Source organism: Pinus tabuliformis, chromosome 7, assembly GCF_031772625.1.
Source record: "Pinus tabuliformis cultivar Carrire ecotype Pingquan chromosome 7, CPIR1, whole genome shotgun sequence".
Classification (NCBI taxonomy): domain Eukaryota; kingdom Viridiplantae; phylum Streptophyta; class Pinopsida; order Pinales; family Pinaceae; genus Pinus; species Pinus tabuliformis.
This window is the reverse complement of record NC_142293.1, coordinates 139,977,685-140,000,436: the sequence shown is the minus strand read 5'-3', so window position 1 is coordinate 140,000,436 and position 22,752 is coordinate 139,977,685. Positions and strand designations below refer to the sequence as shown.

Sequence of the window (22,752 nt, the reverse complement as noted above, 5' to 3'; positions counted from 1 at the left end):
GCAACACTCTCGTGCCTCTCGCACTACTACCTCACGTTGTCCTGGGAATCCTGCACTGTCGCTCCATCTGCATCCGTCTCTACTGACGTCCTCTGGTACTGCTACTCTTCGGGGCTCCCATAGCAAGGTCTAATCCAAGAGGCTAGGTACCTCGAGCATCCTGCCCCTCATTGTCTGTAGTCCATCTGACTACAGCTCAATGTTTCCCCACTTCTGCTCAAGTGGTGTGTGTGCACTCATGGCACAGTCATCGTCTGTCTCCACTTCCTTCTCTTCCCTTGCTGGCGCAGCCTTGGTTTTGGAGGCCTCTCTCTTGTTCTTCTTCCTTAGACACTAGGTCGCATAATGACCCAGTTCCCCACAGTGGAAACATTTGACCTTGGAGAGGTCCTTCTTCTTTCGTTTCTCCTGCTTTCCCTCTGATGCTAAGGCAGCATCCACCTCCTCCTCCTTCTTGATTTTGATCCCCTTGTCGCTGCTTCCCGCCTTGCTCAGCCTTCTGATCTCTTCTTGGCAAAGAGCCGCCCACATTTCCTCCCAATCTGGAAGGGTCACCCTGCCCAATATGCTCTGGACAAACACCTCCCAATCTTCATAAACTGTGTTCAAGGTTGTTCTCACCATCAATTCTTGATCCAGCGTGGCCCCTATGGAAGTCAGTTGATCTCGGATCTCTTTCAATCGTCCGAGGAAGGTGTCGATATGTTCTCCCTTCTGCATCTGATATGACCGCAACTGATTTTCTAGTAACATCCTTCTCTGCACAGAAGTATGCTGGTACAATTTCTTTAGGGCCTCCCACATCTCATTTGTCGTGTCCTTTTCGGCAATATGTGGTACTACATGGTCCTTGACCCCGCCAAGGATGATGCTCTTGGCCCTTGCCATTGCCTCCTCGTAATTGTCGTTATCAGCTGGGCCAACTGGAATCACTATCGTTCTCAAGGCGAAGTGCTTGACACAATTCCTGTCTAGAACGGATAAGATTATGGCCTTCCAGACTACGAAGTTTGACGCTCCGTCCAACCTGTTCTGGTCTCTTACCCCATTCAATGTCATCCCGCTGCTCCTCTACTTCCCTCCTGGAAGTTCTTCGTATGACTCCCTCTGAGCCTCGATTTCCCTCCTAGAAACCCTTCTGCCAATGTCGAGATGCCCCCAATGCGATTGTTAGTGCAGCTGCACCACTGATCCGGATTTCTCGACTAGAAATCCTCGGTAGCAACTCCATCCTCCTTGGCCTTGCCCTGTTAGGTATTGTTCTGACTACAGTACCCCACCAGCACCACTCTGCAACTTACCCACAGCCTCCTAAACCCCAGCAAATTGAAGGTTAGAGCTCCTAGCCTCTGCGCAATCAGGTACTGGTTGACATGCTCCCCTAGCCAACTGCGTCAATCCTCTTGGTCTCTGCGTGGCTCTGCATGAGCTATTTCTGCCATCCTTAGTCTCTACGCTAGTCTCTTCTTGGCTCAATCTTGATGACGCAGGCACTGCGTCACCCCTTCCTTGTTGCTACTCTGCTAGAAACAACTTCTGTCACTCGGGACAACTGTTTTTTGTTGTTGTTGCTCTGCTCAGCTGATGTCCTCAGTTCTCTTGTGATCTGCAACCACGCTCTGATACCATGTTGGAATTTCTAAGTCTAACTATTAGAAACCCTTCATGTACTTTACTAATTTATTCCTACCTACTTGTTATATTAATTAACAAGTCATTTACCATGTAAATACTGGAAATAAATACAAGTACATGCTCAACACATTACAGATCATCAACTGAAGGAAACAAAACAAGCACACAAGTGACACCGTTGTTTTTGGACCAATGTCCACGGAAAAACCCAATGCAGGAAAACTGGTGCAGCTATCTGAGGGTTTTATTATTATGCGGTTTTTGAATACAATCTGGGTGCCAAAACCGGCTCACCCAACAGAGAAATATCGTGGCAGTACCTCTCAGTCGAAGACAGATGTTCCAGTTGAAACCCCAGATAATCACTCCAGCAGCTTCATAGCTCCAATCTGCCCCACAAAACCCCAGCGTCAGCCTCTAGGGACCGTGTCAGCCCAATAACCCTTGCGTCAACCTCTGGAGGCACTACGTCAACCTCTAGAGCCTCTGCGTCACCCACGCTAGTTCTCTGAGGCAGCGCAGCTCCTGGCTGCCTTTGCGTGGGCCCTAGCTGGCTCTGTGTGGCCTCTAGCTGGCTCTGCGTCCTCTCTCTCGGCTTCTGCGCTGATCCTCCCGGTATTGTCTCTTTGCCTCTCTGCTTTTGTCTTCATTGCCCCTCGCTGTTGATCACTGATTCTATTTCTCTTAGCAAACCCCGCTCTAGAGAATAGAATGACTGATCACTTTGGTGTTCTCCAAGTGACGTTCAAGCCTCCTTATATGCTTTTCTCGTTGACAAATCAACGGCCGAGATTAAGTCCTAATGAACAACTAAGATTAACTCTGCCTTGATCCATGACTTTTGGACCCTTCTAACACAGTTTTATATTAATACACATTAATATTTTATTTTCCCTAAGTTTAGACTTAAGGACTCCATTAAAAATATTAATTATTTTAATATCTCCCACACTGTTTAGAATTTGCCCAAACCATTTCTGGGTATTGGAGATCTCATGTGCCTTAGCCTCTCCACCAATTTTCGCGGCTAGAGCACATCCGATGCTACCCCAAATCAACAATATGTAGCTATCATATGCATGTCTCATATGCATGTTATTAATATTACCATGCTCTTGATAACTCGAGGTGGGTCATTACATTACTAGCTATCATTTGCATGTCTCGATACCCAACTCCAAAATACTTCCAATTTGAAGTAATTTGGCTCCCGTGCCCAAGATCTTCAAGAACAACTGCTCAAATTTCTTCTCTATCTATGACTTTCAAGTTTCTTTCAATTTCCTTCTCTATATGTCTAAGAACCCCCCCCAAGAACCCCTTTTGTCCTCTTCGATTCCCTTATAACATCCCCCTTTCACCCCTTCCCCCATCGTCTTCATGTCCAGGTTTAAAATAAGGGCTTTGAGTCTGTCACAGGTGGAGCGAGCCCTTGCATCCAACATGCTCCCTCTGAAATTTAGAGGCAGTCATATTATTAAGTTAATGGTAGGTAGGATATTTGTTTTATTAAGTGGCATTATGATCATTAAGTCCCTACATTACTTCCAATGTTTTATTACCTTTATTTAATGTGGTTGGTAACATTATTTATTCCTTTTAATAAATTTATACATTTAATAACTTTTCATACTTGAATTTGTTTGGGTTTTCATTATTGAATGGTTTATATTATTTTGTCCTTTTGAACATATATATATATAGATTTCAATCCCCTTTTTTATTGCATAATTCATTGCATGCATTAATCATATATTATGATGGTCGTATAAGTACTTCACAAAAAATATTCATTAGATTCTGGTACATTAGTATTTACGTAACTTCATTACCTTATACTTGGACGCTTTCCATAATTAGTTAGTATGCCTACTAGTGTCGTGCATGCAATACAAGAATATGTAGCTATCATATGCATGCCTTGTATGCATGCTAATATTTCCATGCTCTTGATAACTCAAGGTGGATCATTACATTACTAGCTATCATATGCATGCCTCGTATGCATGCTAATATTGCTATGCTACTCGTGAATCAAGATGGTTCGTTACCATGGGATAAATGATAAGGTATGAAGTGATTCCCAAGCGCCATACAAGGGAGAGGCTTTATTATGGTTTGATGAAGGAAAGGCTCTCCAAGAAATACCTACGAGGAGAGTAAAGACCTAGAATTATAGATATTCAATGATGATGAGCATATCCAGGATCAAGACATCCAAGGTGATGCAACACCTCTCTAGGGGCTTTGCAAGATGATTGTTCTTCAAAATAGGGCTTTCGCTCCACTAGAGAGACCTATACAAGTCCTAGGGTTTGTGAGTCATGAGTAATCGTGGGAGGAATTCCTCCAATATAATCAATCACTAGGTCAAGTTAGGATAGGGAAAGGGTCAAGGATGATCTATTTCTCAGAGTTTTATGTGAAAATGACACTCAAGAAGACCTCTCAACCTATGACGTTCAAGATAGGCTTTCAAGGTGAGAGCTAGGGCTCAAGTTTTCTCGCAAACCAACTGTGGAAATTCCTTGAAACTTTGAGAATCCCTAGAGGAGACACCAACATAGTTTCTTGTCCAAATGGAATTGAAAAATCCCTCCTCTAATGGAATTCTCAAGGAGCCCTAAGTAGGCCATCTAGGAGGGGCAGAAAATTTTTACGAGGAGAAAAAGAGAAAGAAAGAGGGCGACCACCAATTCTTCCTTGGACCAGTGCCTACTTCCCCTGGCTATGGAGTCAATGATGATTCATCTTCAAGGAGGCTAAAAACTTAAAAGTGATGCCCTAGCAACCACTTTTCAACAATTACCCACCCAAGATCTACGGACGTTCATGGAAGAAAATCAAATTTCAATTGACTTGGAACATTCATTTACTTGTTACTCAATGAGTAACATGTGCAATTTCACAATTCAAAAATATTTACAATGATTTTCAATAAATTAGGGCACAAAAGAACTAGCTAGTTGCAATAATTCCACACGTTAGACATCATTTCATGAAAACCTTCAACAAAATCGCTTACAAGATAACAAGAGATATATCCAATCCAAAGATCAAGAAGCGGCTCCAAGAGAAAGCAAAATTAGCTCCCAAAGATATTGAAAAGCATCAAAGACATCCAATTTCATCCAAGAGAAAGAAGTGTTAAATTCTTTTACAAAGAGATCCAAGTGTGATGATGATCCTCTCTCAAGGGGAGAGATCTCTATTTCTATGATCATCTAATAGTTCAAATTAACCTAAGATGCCCCTAAAATTATTTTAACGTGCAACATAACATATCCTTGGTGACAAGCTCACCAAGTAGCTCATAAATTGAAGAATAAGCCATCCAAAATGCGCTGAAATGATGAAATCATGGTGGAGGAGGGCCATTAGAGGGCCTCATTGAGTCCTCAAGGTGCCATAGTGAGAGTGAGGGCTTCATGAATGATAGTTAAGGGGATGGCCTCTTAAACTCTAAGCAAAACATCATGTGGTGCTCCAAGTGGCTTTGGGGCACAAGTAATGGTCTCATAGGTCTCTTGATGAAAAATAAGTTTGTAGACTGCTCCAAATGAGGGCACGTAAGATGGTGCTTGCCCTGCCATGTCTCAAGGATGTGACAAACCTCCTTTGGGCCTTGGATCAGCTACCAAACCTACTTCTAAGCCGGTTGGGGGCACTGATGGTTCAAGTGCATCATCTTGCATATAATATGGGGCAATGAACAAGTTGCTGAAGGCACTGAGGCTATCCATGGCATGAGATAATGCTCTGTCATATGATGGAAACCCATGGCTCTCTATGCTTCCCCTACAAGTGCCAATATGATACTCTGGTGAGCTTGGGCCCCAATTAAGTTGCCCAACCCATGATGAAACCACCTGTCAATCCTGTATAAGATCCAATGTGTCTCTTGTTGAGTATGTTGTCATTGATGTCAAAGCGGGTGCAGGCACGGGATGTCATAGCATGTGTAGGATATCGTCATTGATGTCCTCGTTATGTGGTATGCATGGATGAGATGATGTTGTTATAAAACCCTATCTCTAAGGTTTGGATTCCTTGGACGATGGACATACCCCACACTTGTTGATGATTTTGATGATGCAGACCACCAAATTTACCTTGGAGACACTTGCCATTAGATTCTATTCGTCATGTCGATTCCAACGGTATGTGGATCATCACGAGCAGCCTCACGATTGGAGAGATATGCTTGGTCAAAGGTTCAAGCCCCTTGATGTGGGCAAAAACCCCAAAGGTAGTTGATGTGGCAGTTTAATATTAATTGACCATGAGGTCAAAAGACTTCTCATTGAAAATCAAATTAATCTTTATAAGACATTAGAATTTAATTTCGAATTTAAGGGCTCAAAAGTTTGGCTTCATTGTTAAAAATTTAAATTTGAAATGAATTTTTTCCCTCCTAATCACGAAGTCAATTGCCCATTTTGGTACTGTTACCACTCAACCTAGCAGGGGTTCCTATAGAGCTACTACTAGGTCAAGTGGCAGCAATGGACCAATAGCCCACTGTCACCTCAGCGAAATCTCTTTGCTCTTTATAGACCTTCACTAATGGGAGGAGTCCCAGTATTAAGGAAATCACTAAGCAAAATATAGCAATGGTGTAAAGTTAGTGATTCCGAGAGCCTATTCAATGGAGAGACTCTAATGATAGGGATAGCTTTTTAGAAGCAAGATGAAAGGCTCTCCAAGAAGGGCTAGAGGGCGACCTAGACCTAGGGTTGAGGAGTATCTCTTGGTAAGTGCCCTAAACCTAAGAATCCTAGAAGAATAGGGTTTCTAAGCAATCCTTGTGAAATTGGAGTGACAAGGTTGCGGGACCACAAAGAAGCCCTAGTGGACCCAAACGAGGTCAAGGGTTTGGGGTGGAACTTCAAACAAATGGACTTGACCAAGTGAGGGAGGAGAAAAGGATCAAAGAGATAGGATTTGACTTGGATTTTCAATGCAATGACCCTTAATGAAGCCACTAACCAAAGGAAGCCTAGGGAGAAATGATTCTTGAGCTAGGGCTTGGGATAACTTGAGATTCCACTGCCAGAATGGCTTGAAAATTGGAGGACCTCTCAAGGACACACCAGCGCAGTTCTTGACCAAGTTTCATCAGCTTTGGATGCCTACAATGGATTTTATGTGATGCCCTAGGAAGCCTACTAGGGTTAGGGCTTAGAAAGAAAAAAAGAGGTGAGAAAGATGTTCATTTGGTGACCACCTGGGACTACACCAGTGCCTAGCCTATTAAGAGAATGGAGTCAGTAAGATTCAATGTTTAAGGATGCTTATGCCCAATCAAGGAGTTCCCCAGCAACTTTGCATGGCCCTAGAAGTAACAACTAGGTCACTAGGGAAATTTATACTTCTTTGATGTTGCAATTGATGACTTATCAAGGCAATCATATACCCCTTGGACAATCATTCACTATACTTCGCATGAACCTATGAAAAATCCATCACAAAGACAAGGTAAACAAATTCACATTTAATTTAAGGCAGTTACACTAGCTTCATGAGCGAAAATTTTCCATACATTATACAAGTGCAAGACATGAGAAATAAACCTGAAAAGAAAACTACAAGAATAATGAAATCTTCCAATCATCAATAGAGACAAAAATCGAAGCTCCAAGATTAAAGACAAGCTCTTCCACGCATCGAATTGCATCAAGATTCTGATTCGGCCATCAATAAGGCTAGCAAAATTCTCAAAAAGAGATATAAGTCCAAAACCAAGTGATGATCAATGAAATGATCATAACATCAATAAATATCCTCCCTAAGGCGTTTGATTTGCCTAATAAGGCCTAATAATGCCCCAACTAATAAAATAATGTGCCAAAATAACATTCCTTGGTGACAAGCCCACCAAGATAGCTCCATAATACAAAAATAAACCTCCCAAGAGGGAAAAATAATAGATACAATAGGTTGAAGGGCCATTGAGGAGGCCTAGTGGAGTCCAATGTGTGTCAAGATGAATGAATGAGCTCCAAACATAGTGATAAAGGGGTTGGCCCTTGATATCCAAGCAAATAAACTATGGTGCCCCCAAGTGGTTATGGGGGCACAAAACATCCTCATGGGTCTCCAAATGGGTCGAACAAGATTGTACCCCATTTGTAAGAATTGGAAGAACGATGCAATCCCTCCCATTGTCTCTCATGGCGAGACACATCCTCATCTGGGCCCTAGATCAGCTGCCAAGTGTGTGGTGCAAGAGTAGAGCCGGTTGGGCAAGGTGATTCGGGTGCATCATCATCGTCCAATAGGTGGAACACGAGCAAGCAACAAGTGGAACTGAGAGATCCCATGAAGTGGCAATCTTCTCTCTGCTATGGTGGAGACCCGTGGATCTCAACGCTCACCCTACAAATGCCAATATGGCCCTCTGTTGGGCTTGTACCCTGTATAGGGAGACCATACCCTAGACAAAGACCCACCTGCAATCCTGTATAAGATCCAATGTGTCCCCTCACCTTTCAATACAACCAAACATTAGTGTAATTGAGTAAATGATCTTACAAATCATGGAACCAAGTGGACACTTCATAGTGGCATGCCCTTCCATAATGGGCTTTGTTGATTTTTATGTACCTTGAACAAGTGGTTTCCCATGGGTTAGTCTCTACCTAGGGAAAAGTGTCCAAAATAATTCTTTTCCTAAGTGTGACTTTATAAAGTGAAAGTGACTTTATAAGTGGTAAAGTCAATGTTAAATTATAAAGTGAAAAGTGACTTTAGACCATAGTTTTTAAAACCGGAACCGGTGATCGGACCGGTCCACCTAATGAACCGGTTTACCGACCGGAACCGGTCTAACCGGGACTGGTTTGGTCTAAACGAACCGGTTTTAGAAAAATACATTAAATAATTATTTTTTAATGAAAAAAACTATTTTTAAGATTTAAAACCATGATTCCAAGCCAATAGAGACAAAATATGCAAAGATTGCTCATTTATATACCATGTAAAGGTGAATATATCAAAATGGCACCGAGTGCAATACATATCGTCGACAAAATACATAAGCAATGAGGCTCTAAATGGCCTCTAGAGTGCAAAAACAAAGCCTACAAACTATGGGGCCAGTGGCCTACTACAAGACTTCAGTGTAGACTCTACATATATGATAATAGTAATACTATAATAGTGATCAACGTTATCACTTGAAGTTGAAACTTCTCGTGAGTCTCAGTCATCATGATCAAACTCGGTTGAGTCTCGACTCCCAAACTTTGCAGTCACAAACTTCTCTATTGGTTCAGTGACTTGAGTCTCAAACTTCTGAAGGTATTCTGCCCTAATATGCCCTATTATTTCATTTGGTGCTCCACATGGCTTTACATGGCCTCCTATCCCAGCCAAGTGTTGCTTGAACCTGTTAATACCCCCTCCTTGAATGGATTTTTGGCAATATTTGCAGATCATTTTGCCATCAATCATATCACAATGAGCCCATGCAGTGTCTTTGGCTTTTGGAGGCATGATGACTCCCTGGATGGTAGATCATAGAAGTGAGAAGTTTATAACACATAAAAAAAAATTCATGGACAGCAGACTCAAATGAGGAATTATCAAGTGCAAATCCTTACCTGGAAATGCAAACTAGCTCCCTTAGCCTCCTCTTGAAGATGGCAACTCCACTGACAGCTACATATCTCCAAAATAGCTCCAACTCCAACTCCAAGATGACTACTTCAGCAAAAACTCAACACTCTCCAAGCTCACAAACAAACTCACAAACACTCCAAATCAGTTGTGTGAGACAAATGAGAGTGAGAGGGGCCTCTTATAAGCTTGGAGAGGGTGTTTTTGGAGGGAAAACACCCTTAGTTCCCCCCCAAAACCCCTAAACCACAATCAGAAAACCGCTTTTTGCAAGTTATGGTGGGCTTGCCATAAACCGGCCGGTTTAGGACGGAACCGGCCGGTTTGCTACAAACCGGTCGGTTTCGTCCTAAATCGGCCGGTTTTTACCGGTTAGGTCAAAAAAACGGGCACATGGTGGTTCAGACCGGGTTTTTAGGCCGGTTCCGACCGGCAGGCTAGCTAACCGGCCGGTTTGACCGGTTACCGGTTTTTGTGAACGGTTTTTAAAACTATGCTTTAGACATAAAGTACAATGTGGGTACTTTATTTAATGGGTGAGTTAAAAAATAGAAAGTGAGAATTAAATGCACATTTATTATCATCCCTTGATCTAAATGAATCTGAGCCATTAGATCTTAGGGTTGCCCAAAAGTCATTTAGGAAAACAAAAGGGGGGAAAGAAAAGAGAGACTGCATTCATTCTTCATGAGTAGATTGGAGAAAGGAAGCTGAGCGCTGGAGAAAAGTTCTGAAGGAGAAATTTGTTGCAGCAAGTTGAATGAGTGAATTCTGGGCAAAGTTGGGCATGGAAATCAAGGCATAGAAGACAGCATAAGGTACAGTATGAACAGCATTTAATGTTGTGAATTGCAGGCCATTCGAGAGAAGTTTTTGAAAACAAAAACAAAAACAAATTGAAAAAAAAAAATCCGTACATCCTGTATAGCAGTACGGAAATCCGTACAGTCTGTACGGAGTCCGTACAGTCGTATCCATACAGTACATATTTTCATCTTCAAGTGAGCACGGAAATTGAGGCAAAGTGGGCATGGTTTTCAAGGAGTTTTGCGCTGAAGAAATAAGTTGTATTTTGTTGTTTTGTTTTGTCTGCAAATGTATTTTTCCTGGACTTGAAAGATAAATAAATTTGAAGAACTCTCTAACAAGTTTTCCCTAGAGAAGATTGAAGGGATTTTGCCTGGGTCTAAGTTGACCAAAAATATGTGTATTGTTATGTGTGTTGCTGGTCTGGTTATGTCCATATTTATTTTTAGCATGTGCTGACAGTCCCATGTGTTTTAATCTAAAAATCTCATTTCCAGAATTTTATATGTTGAATATATGTTTATGGGAAAGGGCATTTAACTGAATGGGAGTGAGAAGGTGAAATTAAAACCGGGTTGGGATTGCATGAAAAGTTTTTTTAGTCATCAAATTTCAAAAGGGTTCAAAACGTACAAGTGTCTCCAAGTTCAAGAAGATAGTTAACCAAGGACCCTATTAGGTGGTTTCATCCTCTAAGGGGGTGACATGTCCATGTTACATCCATCAAATGGCAGTGTGTGAGATAATGATGGATGGAGTGGGGCACTAGGGTACGGCTCCAGGCACATGCCATAGTACAAGGGTAGCTAAAATAAGGAGAGCCCACACCTAGGTATATGAATGTACGAGGGAGCAATCATGGTACGTGAGTTACTCTTGCCATTGTTTTTCCACCCTTCTTCATATGCCTTTTGCCTTTTATAGATTTTTCTTTTGTAAGTGCTCGGGGATCCAAGGGATGAGAGCACGATGTGTAAGATATAGCAGTGAATACCCCCTTTAAGGTGGGGCAGCCTATCGTCCACCAGGGGTTGGGACAATCATGGGTTCCTTAATGATGTAAAGGGCCAATATGAGGGGCCCTAGGAACCAGGGTGATGGCCATGATGATAGAGGTAGAGCTCATGTTTGGCTTTTGCCCACGTGCTAAATTTGTATGTCCCAGCCATCTTTTGCATTTTATGGTACATTTCCTGTTGAGAGTGGCCAAATTATGCTTTTCTTTTCTTTTAGTTGCATCAACCTCCGAGGCATCATTCCAGGCCTGACCCAAGGTGTGGACAAGGAGAGGGGGAGTCTAACTCCTCGTGGATTCAATGGACAAATGTGGACCCGGATGGGAAATATGGTGAATGGGGTTATAATGAGTAGAGGGGAGTGATGTATATGGTGTCGGGAAGCGAGACCACGCAGCCAAAATCAGGGTTTCTCTTGTAGTGCCACCCCTAAAGCTAGTAGCCAATAAAAGAGATCCCACGAGACTAAGATACAAGGTTAACCATCAAATTGGACAGAGGAGACAATAGTACAAGCCAAGCCCACTCTTTCCGTCGAATCCCCCCACTAATCCATGCCCATAAGTATCCATGATAATTAAACAAAAATACCCAACTACACAATGAAAAGTCATCCCTTCGGGGTTGTAAGGCCTACATTCAAACATATGATCATAGCAAATGGGCGAGGGTGCATGCGACTAGCTCAGGTAGCGGAGATAGTGACACATAGAGCTATTGAGTGGCTGCAAGGGGTTATTGGCTTACGGCTAAGGACCATCTAGGAGCAAAATTTTCTCCTATGGAAACTACCCACGGGTGATGGGTAACAAATACCATCCAAAAACTATATAACGGATCTCAACAGTATGGTTTTTGGATGGAATTCATGGGGTTCAATGTCTTTTTGCAGGTGCAATGCATCTGAGCACTATATGGACAGATTGATCTCCTTTTTGGTCTAAATTCTGAAGCTCGGTCCGTATTACATCTGTGGCTTGGTTAATCAACGATGTGTTTGTGTCTTCGCTGAGTTTTTATTTCAGGTATCATTGTCTGTCATTTCATGCATTTTCGTTCTTCAAAAACCAAATCTATGGCTCACATTTTATGATGGTTCGTGGCTTACATTCTACAATAGTAGCTCACATTATAAGGCTTGCAGCTTCTCTGTATGGCACACTACTATTCACCGTGGATCACATTACATTCTCTTTGGCTGAATTGATTCTGAGGCTCGCATATTTATCTACGGTCTGAACGTTCACATAATTTCTATGGCTCATTCTGTGCATCACATATTTATCCTCTGAAAGTCGCATAATTTTTATGGAACATTCTATACATTGCATATATATCTTTTGTGGCGTACATAATCTCTATGGTTCATAATGAATCTTTGTGACTCGCATGAGGACTATTTCTACAACGACATATGTTGAAGCAGTGTTATATGTAGAGAAGGACTTGACAATAATTTATATATGCTAGCAAGTGATAAGTATGGCATTGTCCTCGCAAAAGAGACTTAATGATGTATAACAGAGATAATGATTTATATGTCAGTAAACTTGCTTATAGCAGTGACAAGACCTTGATAGATGACAGTGAAATAACTGATGGTAAAACAGTGACCCTATTGACAATAGAAACAGAGACCTTGTTGACAATAAAATGGTGACCCTGTTGACTGTGAATAGAGACCTTGGCTACAGCAGGCTTTATGACAGCGAGCCAATAATCAATGTGACAGTCACCTAGTTGTATGACAATAGTGAAACCTTGACGACATTTTATTGATGATGACAGCGACATTTGATGACTTTGATTGTAATCTTCCTAACAGTGCGTAAGCCCAGTGGTTTTGGTGATACATTCTTCCTGCACTAATTTAGTCTCTGGTGCAATAAACTAGTGCAAGTTAATGAGAAAGTTGTTAGTTGTCTGTGTGAAGAGACGAAGTGCATGTGTTCTGTTGCACGTAGCTTAAAAAGAACGACAGACCAAGTAGAGTTGCTATGAATGGACAAGTTGATGGTTATCTGCATATGATATGCAAGGAGCACATTCCAAGTCTATGTTCCGATATTGCGTGAGGCATTAGCTTGTTGACATGAAGTGTTGAGCAGAAGCTAGGGCTTGCTAGAGTTTGTATTGTAGTCATTTATAATTGACAGGCATATTGTGACTATATAGCTTCTTGTGTATGAACAGTAAGAGTAGTAGGAATGCAGTGGTTGTTACAGTGATGTGTGACGGTGTCCTATATGACACTGAGCTTGAATAACTATGTTTTATACATAAAAATCAATTAATATGGTTGTAACTATGTATAGAAGTGATTTATACGACAGTGACCTTAATGGCTTATGACTGTGTTGGCAGAATCCCTATAAAATATGACAGAGACATGACAATGTCTATGATATGGCAGCGATCCAATGAAACAACATGACTTGATATATGTGTTTGATGGCAGTAACCCATGATGAGTCGCAGTGTCTTTGATTTGACATGACAGTGATTTTAGTAGCATGATAGTGTCTCCTATGTTGCAATGACAATGAGACAGTGAGACAGTGATATCATAGTGTCCTATATGGCAGAGAGAAAGTGACCTAAGAGAGATGAATCCTTGTGACAGTGACATATAACTCATGATAGTAAGATTGTATGACACATACAACAATGACCTTGTGAAAGAAAGTGACAGCAGTAAGTGGCAACAGTAGCAACAGAGGAAATCGTGAGTGATAGCACTCGTGCAGCAGCAATGGGCAGTGACAAGCAGTGGATAGTAATGCATCAGTACAGCAGTAGTGCAGCAATGGCAACAGTGTAAGAGGCAGCAGTAGACAATAGCAGCAGTGGCAAGTAGCAGCAGCAGCAGCAACAGTGGACAGCAGTGGCAATGAAGGGCAGCAGTAGAGGCTGCATCTTGATAAGGAGTTGATTGTAGTTGGGTCATTGTCCCTGGTAGGGGAGCCCAAACTCATCCAAGGAGCATTTGCTTCCTTCCAGCCTTGTTGATAAAACCCTTGGGGAGTCTTCTACTTCTTTCCAGTTCAACTGGTAAATTTGTATGTAAACCAAACATAACCAAAGCTTGTTGAGCAAATCTCTTGTGTACTGATGCGGTGATGTTTCTTGTTTATTTGATGCACTGAATGTTTAAAAAGAGTAACTAACCAATTGTGAAAATAAGGGAAACACTGATTCACCCCCCTCTCAATAATTCCAACATCTCCTCCTCACGTTTAGGTACAATCATTCATTAGTGCATCTAAGTGAATCAAGCTGGTTAGTCTAGGGCACAAATGGCACTTCATAATGGGCTTCCCTTCCAAATTTGGGCCTTTGAACATGTAATAGTGTTACCTACTTCAGTAGGAGTGATTAATAAACAACCCTATTAGATGTTCCCAACCCCTAAAGGGAAGGACATGTTGAAGGTACATCCTTCAAGTGGTAGGTGCTGTGTGGATAATAATGAGGTGGATTGGGAGACAGGCGTCTTAAGGCCAAATGCCATGGGCTCAAGGGTGGTAATGATGAGGGATGTCCACATATTTGGGTGTATAAATGTAGGAGGGAGCAATCGAGGTACATGAGTTACCTCGGCCTTTGTTTTTCCACCCCTCTTCATTTGCCTTTTTCCTTTTATTGATTGTTCTTTAATTTTACTATTCGGGGCTCCAGGGGATGAGCGCATGATGTGTATGATATAGCAGAGATTACCCCCTTAAGGTGGGGCAGTTCATTGCCCACCAAGGGTTGGGACATACATGGGTTCCTTAATGATGCAAGGGGGGCACTCATAGGGACCCTAGGAACCAGGGTGATGGCCATAATGATAAGGGGTAGAGCTAGGATCTTTTCCCACATGCTAAATTTTATTGTCTCGGCCATCTTTTGTATTTTGTCGTAATATTTTCTTTTGAATGGGCCCATGATATGCTTTCACCTTTTTTTTAGCTACATCAACCTCCAGGGCGTCATTCCAGGCCCAACCCAGACATGTGGACAAGCAGAGGGGGGAGTACCAAAGCCTTGTGGACCCAGTGGTCATGTGGACCCAAAGAGGGAAGATGATGAATAGGACATGTAATGTGCGGAGAGGAGTGAAAAATGTGGAACAAGAAAATGGGACCGCGCTAGCAAAATCAGGGTTTCCCAAGTGCTGCTCATTCTAAAGCTATAAGCCATTGGGGCAGATCCCACGGGACTAGGGTTGAGGATTAACCCCCGAGTTAAGGTGAGGGAACAAGAAAATAGTGGAAACCCCTCCTCCTTACAAGTCACCCAATAATCCATACCGAAGTGTGCCCAAGAAAAACAATCATAAGCATCTGATTGCACAATGAAAGACATACCTTTAGGATTGGATGGCCCACCTTCAAACATACGCTCTCGACGGATGGGCGAGGGGATATATCACTGGCTCAGGGAGTGGAGACATCTGGCACAATATCAGCTACACTGGTGGCTATCAGGGTTCTTGGCTGTCAGGGCTGCTGGCTGTCGGCTGAAGACAAATCTAGGAGAAAATTTCTCCTATGGGGTCACCCACTAGTGGTGGTTAACAGTACCCATGGGAACTGCATGTCTTTCTGCATCCTACAGAGTGTCACGAAGCCATGCCGGCCTCTTCCTGATCTCTGCAACATCCCTAGGCTGGTCCACTGGGTCTGCTGGCTCTACTGACTCCTCATGATAGTCTGAAGGATGAACAGATAGACTAGAGGCATCTGTACCCATATCCTTTGAAGCCTTCTGCTCCTCACTATCAAAGGACTGACCTGGAGTCATTTTGTAGCAGGAGACCGTACAACTCACAGATGCAAGTTGCAGAGGTCATACAGCACGGGCAGGAAGCCGTAGGAGCATTGGCAATGGCAAGAAAAGGCTCAGGCATGGCAGCAATATGGCACAGGCAGGTCTGCAGCAGCAAAGACAGGATCGTATAGTCAACATGTGTGGACAAGGGGAAAAAACCACCCTGAATGGTCACGCATGAATGGGCAGCAGGCTGTACGGCTGCAAAATTAGCTAAGGAAAGAGTTTCTCAGCTGGAAAAATTCTAGAATTTGTTGTTTGTAATTTTTCTTCAGTAGGCATCTATTTTCCCAGTTGGGAAAGCCCTTGTATGCTGAAGAATTTAATTAATGAAACAGCAGATTTGAAGGGCATACTTTATGTCTGTGCATGTACATAAAATTGGTTTTTTTTCCACTGTTTACTATTTATTTAACTGTTAAAAATCTCAGCAGTGCTATTATTCGGTAAAAATGCAGTTAATAAATTTACGGCAAGGTATTTACCCAAGAATAAATTGCCAGTGGCTGGGGCCAGAAAATTAACATGAAGGATATCTTAAATTTACCTAGAAACTGGAGGGTGGGATGCTTTGTTACATGGAAAAAAAAGCATGCACCCAATAGCAAAAAGCCATAATTCTTTGGTGAATAGTATAAGAACTGATGAGGCTCAAAACACATTTTCACTATGATATGATGGATGCTAAGAAATATCTAGTTTGTGCAAAAAATAATCATGAACCTTCAAAAAGTGATGAAAATGTGAAGAAAGAATGTTCCTGGTGAATGTTTCAAGTCTCAACCAACCACTAGGATCCTTACCTCTTCTGATCATGAATATCTTCCAAAGGTTAGTTACCAGGGAAGCAAATTGTTTTTAGAATTTTGAACTCCAGAATACTAAAATACCAGCCTAGATCCATATTAACTCCAGATCTATCAAATGCTGGAAGGGATCAGATCTCTAAAAGAGCAAACCTCTTTTTTGAGTGCAAAACTTGAGGAAAGGTTTGCACCTCAAGAGATTTGATCCCTCTTGGAGCTTGATAGATCTGTAGATTCAGGAAAACATTTTAAACCATGAACAGATACAATCATGAATAAGGCAATAAAACTTGGCTTTTCTCAAATACCAGGAAGCAGTGAAAGATAAAAAAAAAACGAAAAACCAAAACAAAAAATGATCCTTGATCGCCGGAAATGACACAGGCACAGACTAGAATCTGTTAAAACTTAAAAGCCATAAACATTATGCCAAACACCTCGTAGCATTCTGTTGTATTCCAGAAATTCATTTTCGTATTTCCCATTGTAGAAATGATTTTGGCACTCTATCGTTTTATTACAGACAAACCAAGCTTTTGAAGTTGTTTTGTACGAAACTGTCTTGTTGCATCCCTTCCTTTAAGGAAAGGCATGCTTGCTGGACTACTTTTTCCGCAGAACCAAGAAGTGGTCACCTTTGAATATTCCAGATATTTTGGTTTATAATAAATCCCACATTACGTTCCACAGCAAATAGCATTATATTGCATTCCAAAAACGCATTTTGGTAATTTCAACATATTTGAATTTATTGATTTTCTTATTAGTAATTTTAATTTTAAAAGAAAATATTAATAATAATAATAATAATAGGTTTGTTATGTATAACTAACTATTAAATTCAACATATTTAAAATTATTAATTTTGATTATCAATTTTATTTTAAAAGAAAATATTTTTAATAATAATATTATTATTATTATTAATTTCCATCTCGGTCAAACTAACCGTTATCATTTTCTAGCTGTTATTTTTTAGTTTTAGCCGTTGAGTCATGGATTCTCTGCCCTGTCTATTTAAAGTGCTAAATGAGATCTGCTCATTCAACTTGTCCTGATGATGAACCGCACTGGAAGGTTCGAAACGCGTCGACATAAGTTTTTCTATGTGATTTTCGCCGAAGATTCTTCATAAAAAATTTCCCATTGTTGAAATGGGTTTCAGCATTTCATTTTATTACTGGAGAATCCAAAATTTTGAAGTTCTTTTGTACAAAAGTGACTTCATACATCTCTTCCTGTACAGAAAAGCATGATTCCAGGATCATTTTTATCTACATAACCACCAAGTGATCACCTCTGAAGATTCCACCTTGAGTCACTAATGAACCCAGGTGCCACTTGAAATGAAAGGAAAAGATTTTGTGAATTTTTCAAATCCTAAGTAAAAGAAAATAATTTGCACTCTGATCACAGCACATAAAAGGTAAGCAGTTACCTGAGAGGTTCTTTAGTAAGCCTTGCTGTACAATTCCTGCAGTAAAAGTGAACTTCTCCTTCCATTGCAAGAAATCGTGTATCTGGATCATGAACTCTCACTTAGATTGAACATGAACCTGCCTGCTGCATTTTAGAAAAAACTTAAAATAGAGCTATATCACTCTGAAACTTCAATTTCGTTCACAGGCATAATATTTCAATTTTCACAAGAAACAGATAACCGTGATATTTCAAAACCTGGAAAGTCAATTGACCAAATGTTTTGGATCTAAGTAAATAAGACAATGCATTTTTACAGTGCTGACATAAGTTGGTTTGCCAACAGGACTTTTATCTAGTTCGCACAGTAGAGTAATTTAGAAAATCATCATTTCACACTCACTATTAAAAATTACAAATACAGATTCATGACTTCAATATTTAGGACCTACAATAATGTGTGCTGCAACTGATCTTTTTCTCTGAATCAGGGCATGCCCTCCCAGCGCTGCATGTTGCATACCCAGTGTGTCAGATACTTGGACACTCACTGTCCCAATGCTAGACACATGTGGGGCACGTGTTCCACAATGTCCAACACTTTGGACAGCACAGACCCTGACATGTCCAACAAAGGACAGCACAGAATGTTTACAAATTATCAAAAAAGTGTTAAAATTTGTGTTCATGTGTATCCTGACATGTTTGATATAATTATATTTTGTTAATGGTGAAAAAATTACATATTCATGTCTATGTTTTATTTCTGTAGTGTTATTTAGTTTTTATATATTTATTTATTTATAGTAAAGCCCTAAAGGTTAGCTCAATTGGCTCAATTGATAGATGCTTGTATGCAAAGTTAAAGAGAGCTCTTGGGATCAAATCCCATTGAGACCTTTGTGGTTATCAGCTGGTATTTTTGCTGACAGTTTCTACCCTTCTCTATCTGGGAAAACTAGGGAAGGTGGGAATTCAACAGGGAACTAGCAAGGTACCGGCATCCTCACTTGGAATGATTAATACATGGATGAGTGAGGGATTATATTTCTTTGAAAAAAGATACATATACATAAACCCCCACCCCACCCAATATAAATACATGTTCTGTGTCTGCATGTACCAGTCATGTAGCTTTTTCTCAAATGATTTTTCATTTTAACTTAGAACATCGAGATGGATGACAAACAATATAATGATCCAATTTATATCGTTCACCGACTTACCAAGCTATATGTTGCTGGAGTCGCGGTATCAACATAAATGGAGAGTTTACACAAACTGGTGAGGCTCAAACTTTCTATGACCACAGCACTTAGAATACTTTAAAAAGCAAAATATTAGTTACAAACTTCTGAACTGGATCTCATTTTCAAACTGGTATGTTCTTGAAATCATTCATATTGGCTTATCCTCATTTCATTCCAAATGAGCTTGGTGATTAATTTTATAGCCCTCAAAATATTGTTTGAAGAATGAGGCCAATAATTGAAGAAATAATATGCATTTCCTCTTTTTTAAGGCATAATTTTCACTAGCTACGTAGCTTTAAAAAAGATTCATCATACCATTCTATAAAAAGAAAAAAACTTATTTCTCCAATTAAAAGTTGACTTCTTGTGTTCAGACTCCACAAAATATCATGCTTAATAGAACGTTGCATCGTAATTATCTACCTTTTGCAGGCATCTTGTAAAGGTCCAGTTTGTTTATTACACAAAATTCAAGGCTTAGCCTTTAGTATAGTGGTTTATGAAACTTTTTAATCTTTTCCTCAGCATAAATCAATGCCACCAAATTAAATTTGGTCTATTATGATTTACTTTATATTCTTCTACCAATTCAACCAAATATTGCCAAACCAGAAACAGGGCAAAAAACACTGCTGAGGAGCACACTGAAAAAAGATATCTGATCTAAGTTGCATGAAACTTTAAAAACAGTATGGGTTTCGGAAAAAAGAATGCCTGGAGATTGTGCTTCAAAATCTGGGCACAAAGTCTATTTTTCAAAATCTGTTTCCTCGAGAATTGTGCATTTGTGCATGGTTTCTACAGCAAATCTTCTATTTTGGGAATTATTTTCATATTTCTATTTTCCAAAATCTGTTTCCTCGAGAATTGTGCATTTGTGCATAGTTTCTACAGCAAATCTTCTATTTTGGGAATTATTTTCATATTTCATTATGTAGAATATTTAGCTTGAGATGTGCACCCAGGTTTCATTGTGCAAACTCCTCTACCTCAATATGTGTGCCCAACATTTGCCTTGGAATACATGCATACATTTTGTTGTGCCCAAGATCTGTTGTGGAAAGTGTGCATGTTAACTTCCTCAAACTTCATGCTTTCACTTGAATTTCACCATAAACTCACCTTGAATTGTGTTGCACCTATCTTGAAACTTGTACCAGCACTTCCAATTCTCTCATAGAGTCTCCAACTTGTGCTACCTTCCAGAGTTGACTCTCTGTTATGCAATCTCACAACGCTTCAGCTTCTTCATCGTGATTCCTAAAATCATCTTCTTGACTCTATGGCTCTAATACAATAACAGAAATTGCAGACACAATAGCAAAATATGCAAAGCCAACAATAGAGAGAGAACCATTCGAATCAATGTGTATTTCAACAGTCAGTCATTTCCATAGCCTCGATGATAGGATTGGATCACACCAATATCAAATTATTAACTATAACTTTATCAACAATAGGTCATGATACCTTTATAACATGAATTTCTTATCAAATAAAGTTACTAACTTAACTCCTCAGCTATAATAGGAACATTATAATTTATTAAAGCATGGAATAACCTTTGTAATGGGAAATGTTGCAAACATCAGCATCGAGATAAAATCGGCAAGGGTCCAGAAAACCAAAAAACCATAAAAAACGTGAAAATATCAGTAAAAATCAGCAAACATCAGCAAAGCCAGAAAATCACAAAATTGAGATAAAATCGGGATGTTGGCAACACTGGTAACTAGCCTCAAGGCCTGAATTATTTCTGCCACTTCATCTCTTAAAGTCACGGTTTTGTTAAAATTTGATGACTAAAAAGTTTCTTGCAATCCCAACCCAGTTTTAATTTCACCTTATAACTCCCATTCAGTTAAATGCCCTTTCCCATTGTTGACCACTACGTGTCAACGACCCATAGTAGCACACCTCCTTTTTTCGCAAAAGGAATAACGCCTGATCGATGTGTTCGTGCCATCCAACTATCATCATCAGCTTGATCATCATCTTATAATGTAAACCCAGTCTGCATGTGTATAATGTAAATAATCTCAGCAGATTCGTGCCGTGTATGTAATCCCCTAAATAAACCTACTTTTCTGGTGACGATCTATATTCCGGGAGGTTTTTTGTCTCACCGATCCATTCTCGGATGATCGACAGAGTTTTCCTTCAGCCTTACCCCAAAGTCAGAATGGATTTTGTCACTGGGATCTTAGGGGAGTCCTAGTGTTCTAGATCAAGTCTATGTAAAAGTGGTTTGGGAATAATCCTAACTATTTGGTTAGGTTATTTTATTACAAATTGTTTGACCTACTAGATTATATTTTGTATCGCAGAACTGAGTAGTCTGTGAGGGTCTTTTGCAAATGGGTTTTCCCTTGAGATATAAAGAATGTAAAAATCATGATGTAAAGTGTCTTGAGGGTTAGAAAAATAATTTATCCCCTCATAGGATAATTAATTAAATTTTCTGGCCAACATTAATTAAAATCCTAAGCCAACAATTTGATTAATTTTAGATCCTAGGTAAATTTAAATTCTCCAAAGGCAAAATTCGTTGGTCCTTAAAAAATTAAAGTTTAAGAGGTCCAGGGACCAAGGTAAATTAATTATTTTGCTAAATTTTAAGCCTTTGGTCCTTGGGGTTAAGTCAAATTCAAAATTTTGAGGAAATTAATTCAAAAAATTTAATTTTTGAATTAATTAAAATGCATTTAATTGAAAATTTCGAATTTCCTCAATAATTTAAAATTTCAACGAATGAAATTAAAGGAAATTTTAATCCTCATCAACAGTCGAGATTGCTTTGACAAGGATCACTCGAACTAGCCGTTGGAGGATTTTTATCTTTAAATAGGAGGTCTTTTGTCAGTCAATTCATCCGATTTTTTGATCGTGTACTAAGCGAAAAGCTCTCTTGTAATCTCTTTATGAGCAATAAAGAAAGACTTTGGGGTTAATTTCTGTTGGTGTTACTCTTCATGGAAATATTGTAAGATGTGTCATTTTCATGCATAAATTTTTTTTAGCCATTGATGATAGCTTTCTGAAGAGTGATTTGAGCACAGGTATCTTGCTCAATCGCTGGGGTTTAAATGATAATTTGAGTTTTGAATATAATAGCAGGTATCTCTATTTATCTTAATTTTATTATCGTTTTCTCGCTCTATGTTGATGGTTAAATTGAGTTTTGCAAGAAATCCTTGATTATTAGATCATCGGGTGTTCGGGGAAGTTCTCGGCCGATCCATGTTTTCTGAAGAGCCCAGCTTAAATTTGATCCTGGGCTTATCATACGATATTTTTTATGGGTGATGCATGAAGGGTTTTGAGCTCAGTACCTCCTTTAAAATTCAAAATATTTAATTTTTCTATAAATCGATAGATCTG

General features: G+C 40.0%; 1 protein-coding gene across 4 annotated transcripts in view; it reads right to left on the bottom strand.

Moving 5' to 3' along the window:
* LOC149246146 (HECT-like ubiquitin-conjugating enzyme (E2)-binding protein) overlaps positions 1-22,752 on the bottom strand; it is a 124,291-nt gene that overhangs the window by 81,816 nt on the left and 19,723 nt on the right. For 2 of the 4 annotated variants that reach the window (XR_016266520.1, XM_089457836.1), the window contains exon 2: positions 18,138-18,219. Coding sequence is in view for 3 of the 4 variants with exons in the window: in XM_089457836.1 (XP_089313962.1) it covers positions 18,138-18,219 (82 nt within the window). In the remaining variant the exon portion in view is untranslated. Of the gene's footprint in view, positions 1-18,137; positions 18,263-22,752 lie in introns of all 4 variants that reach the window. The other 2 variants (XM_089457838.1, XM_089457837.1) reach the window with 2 other exon arrangements.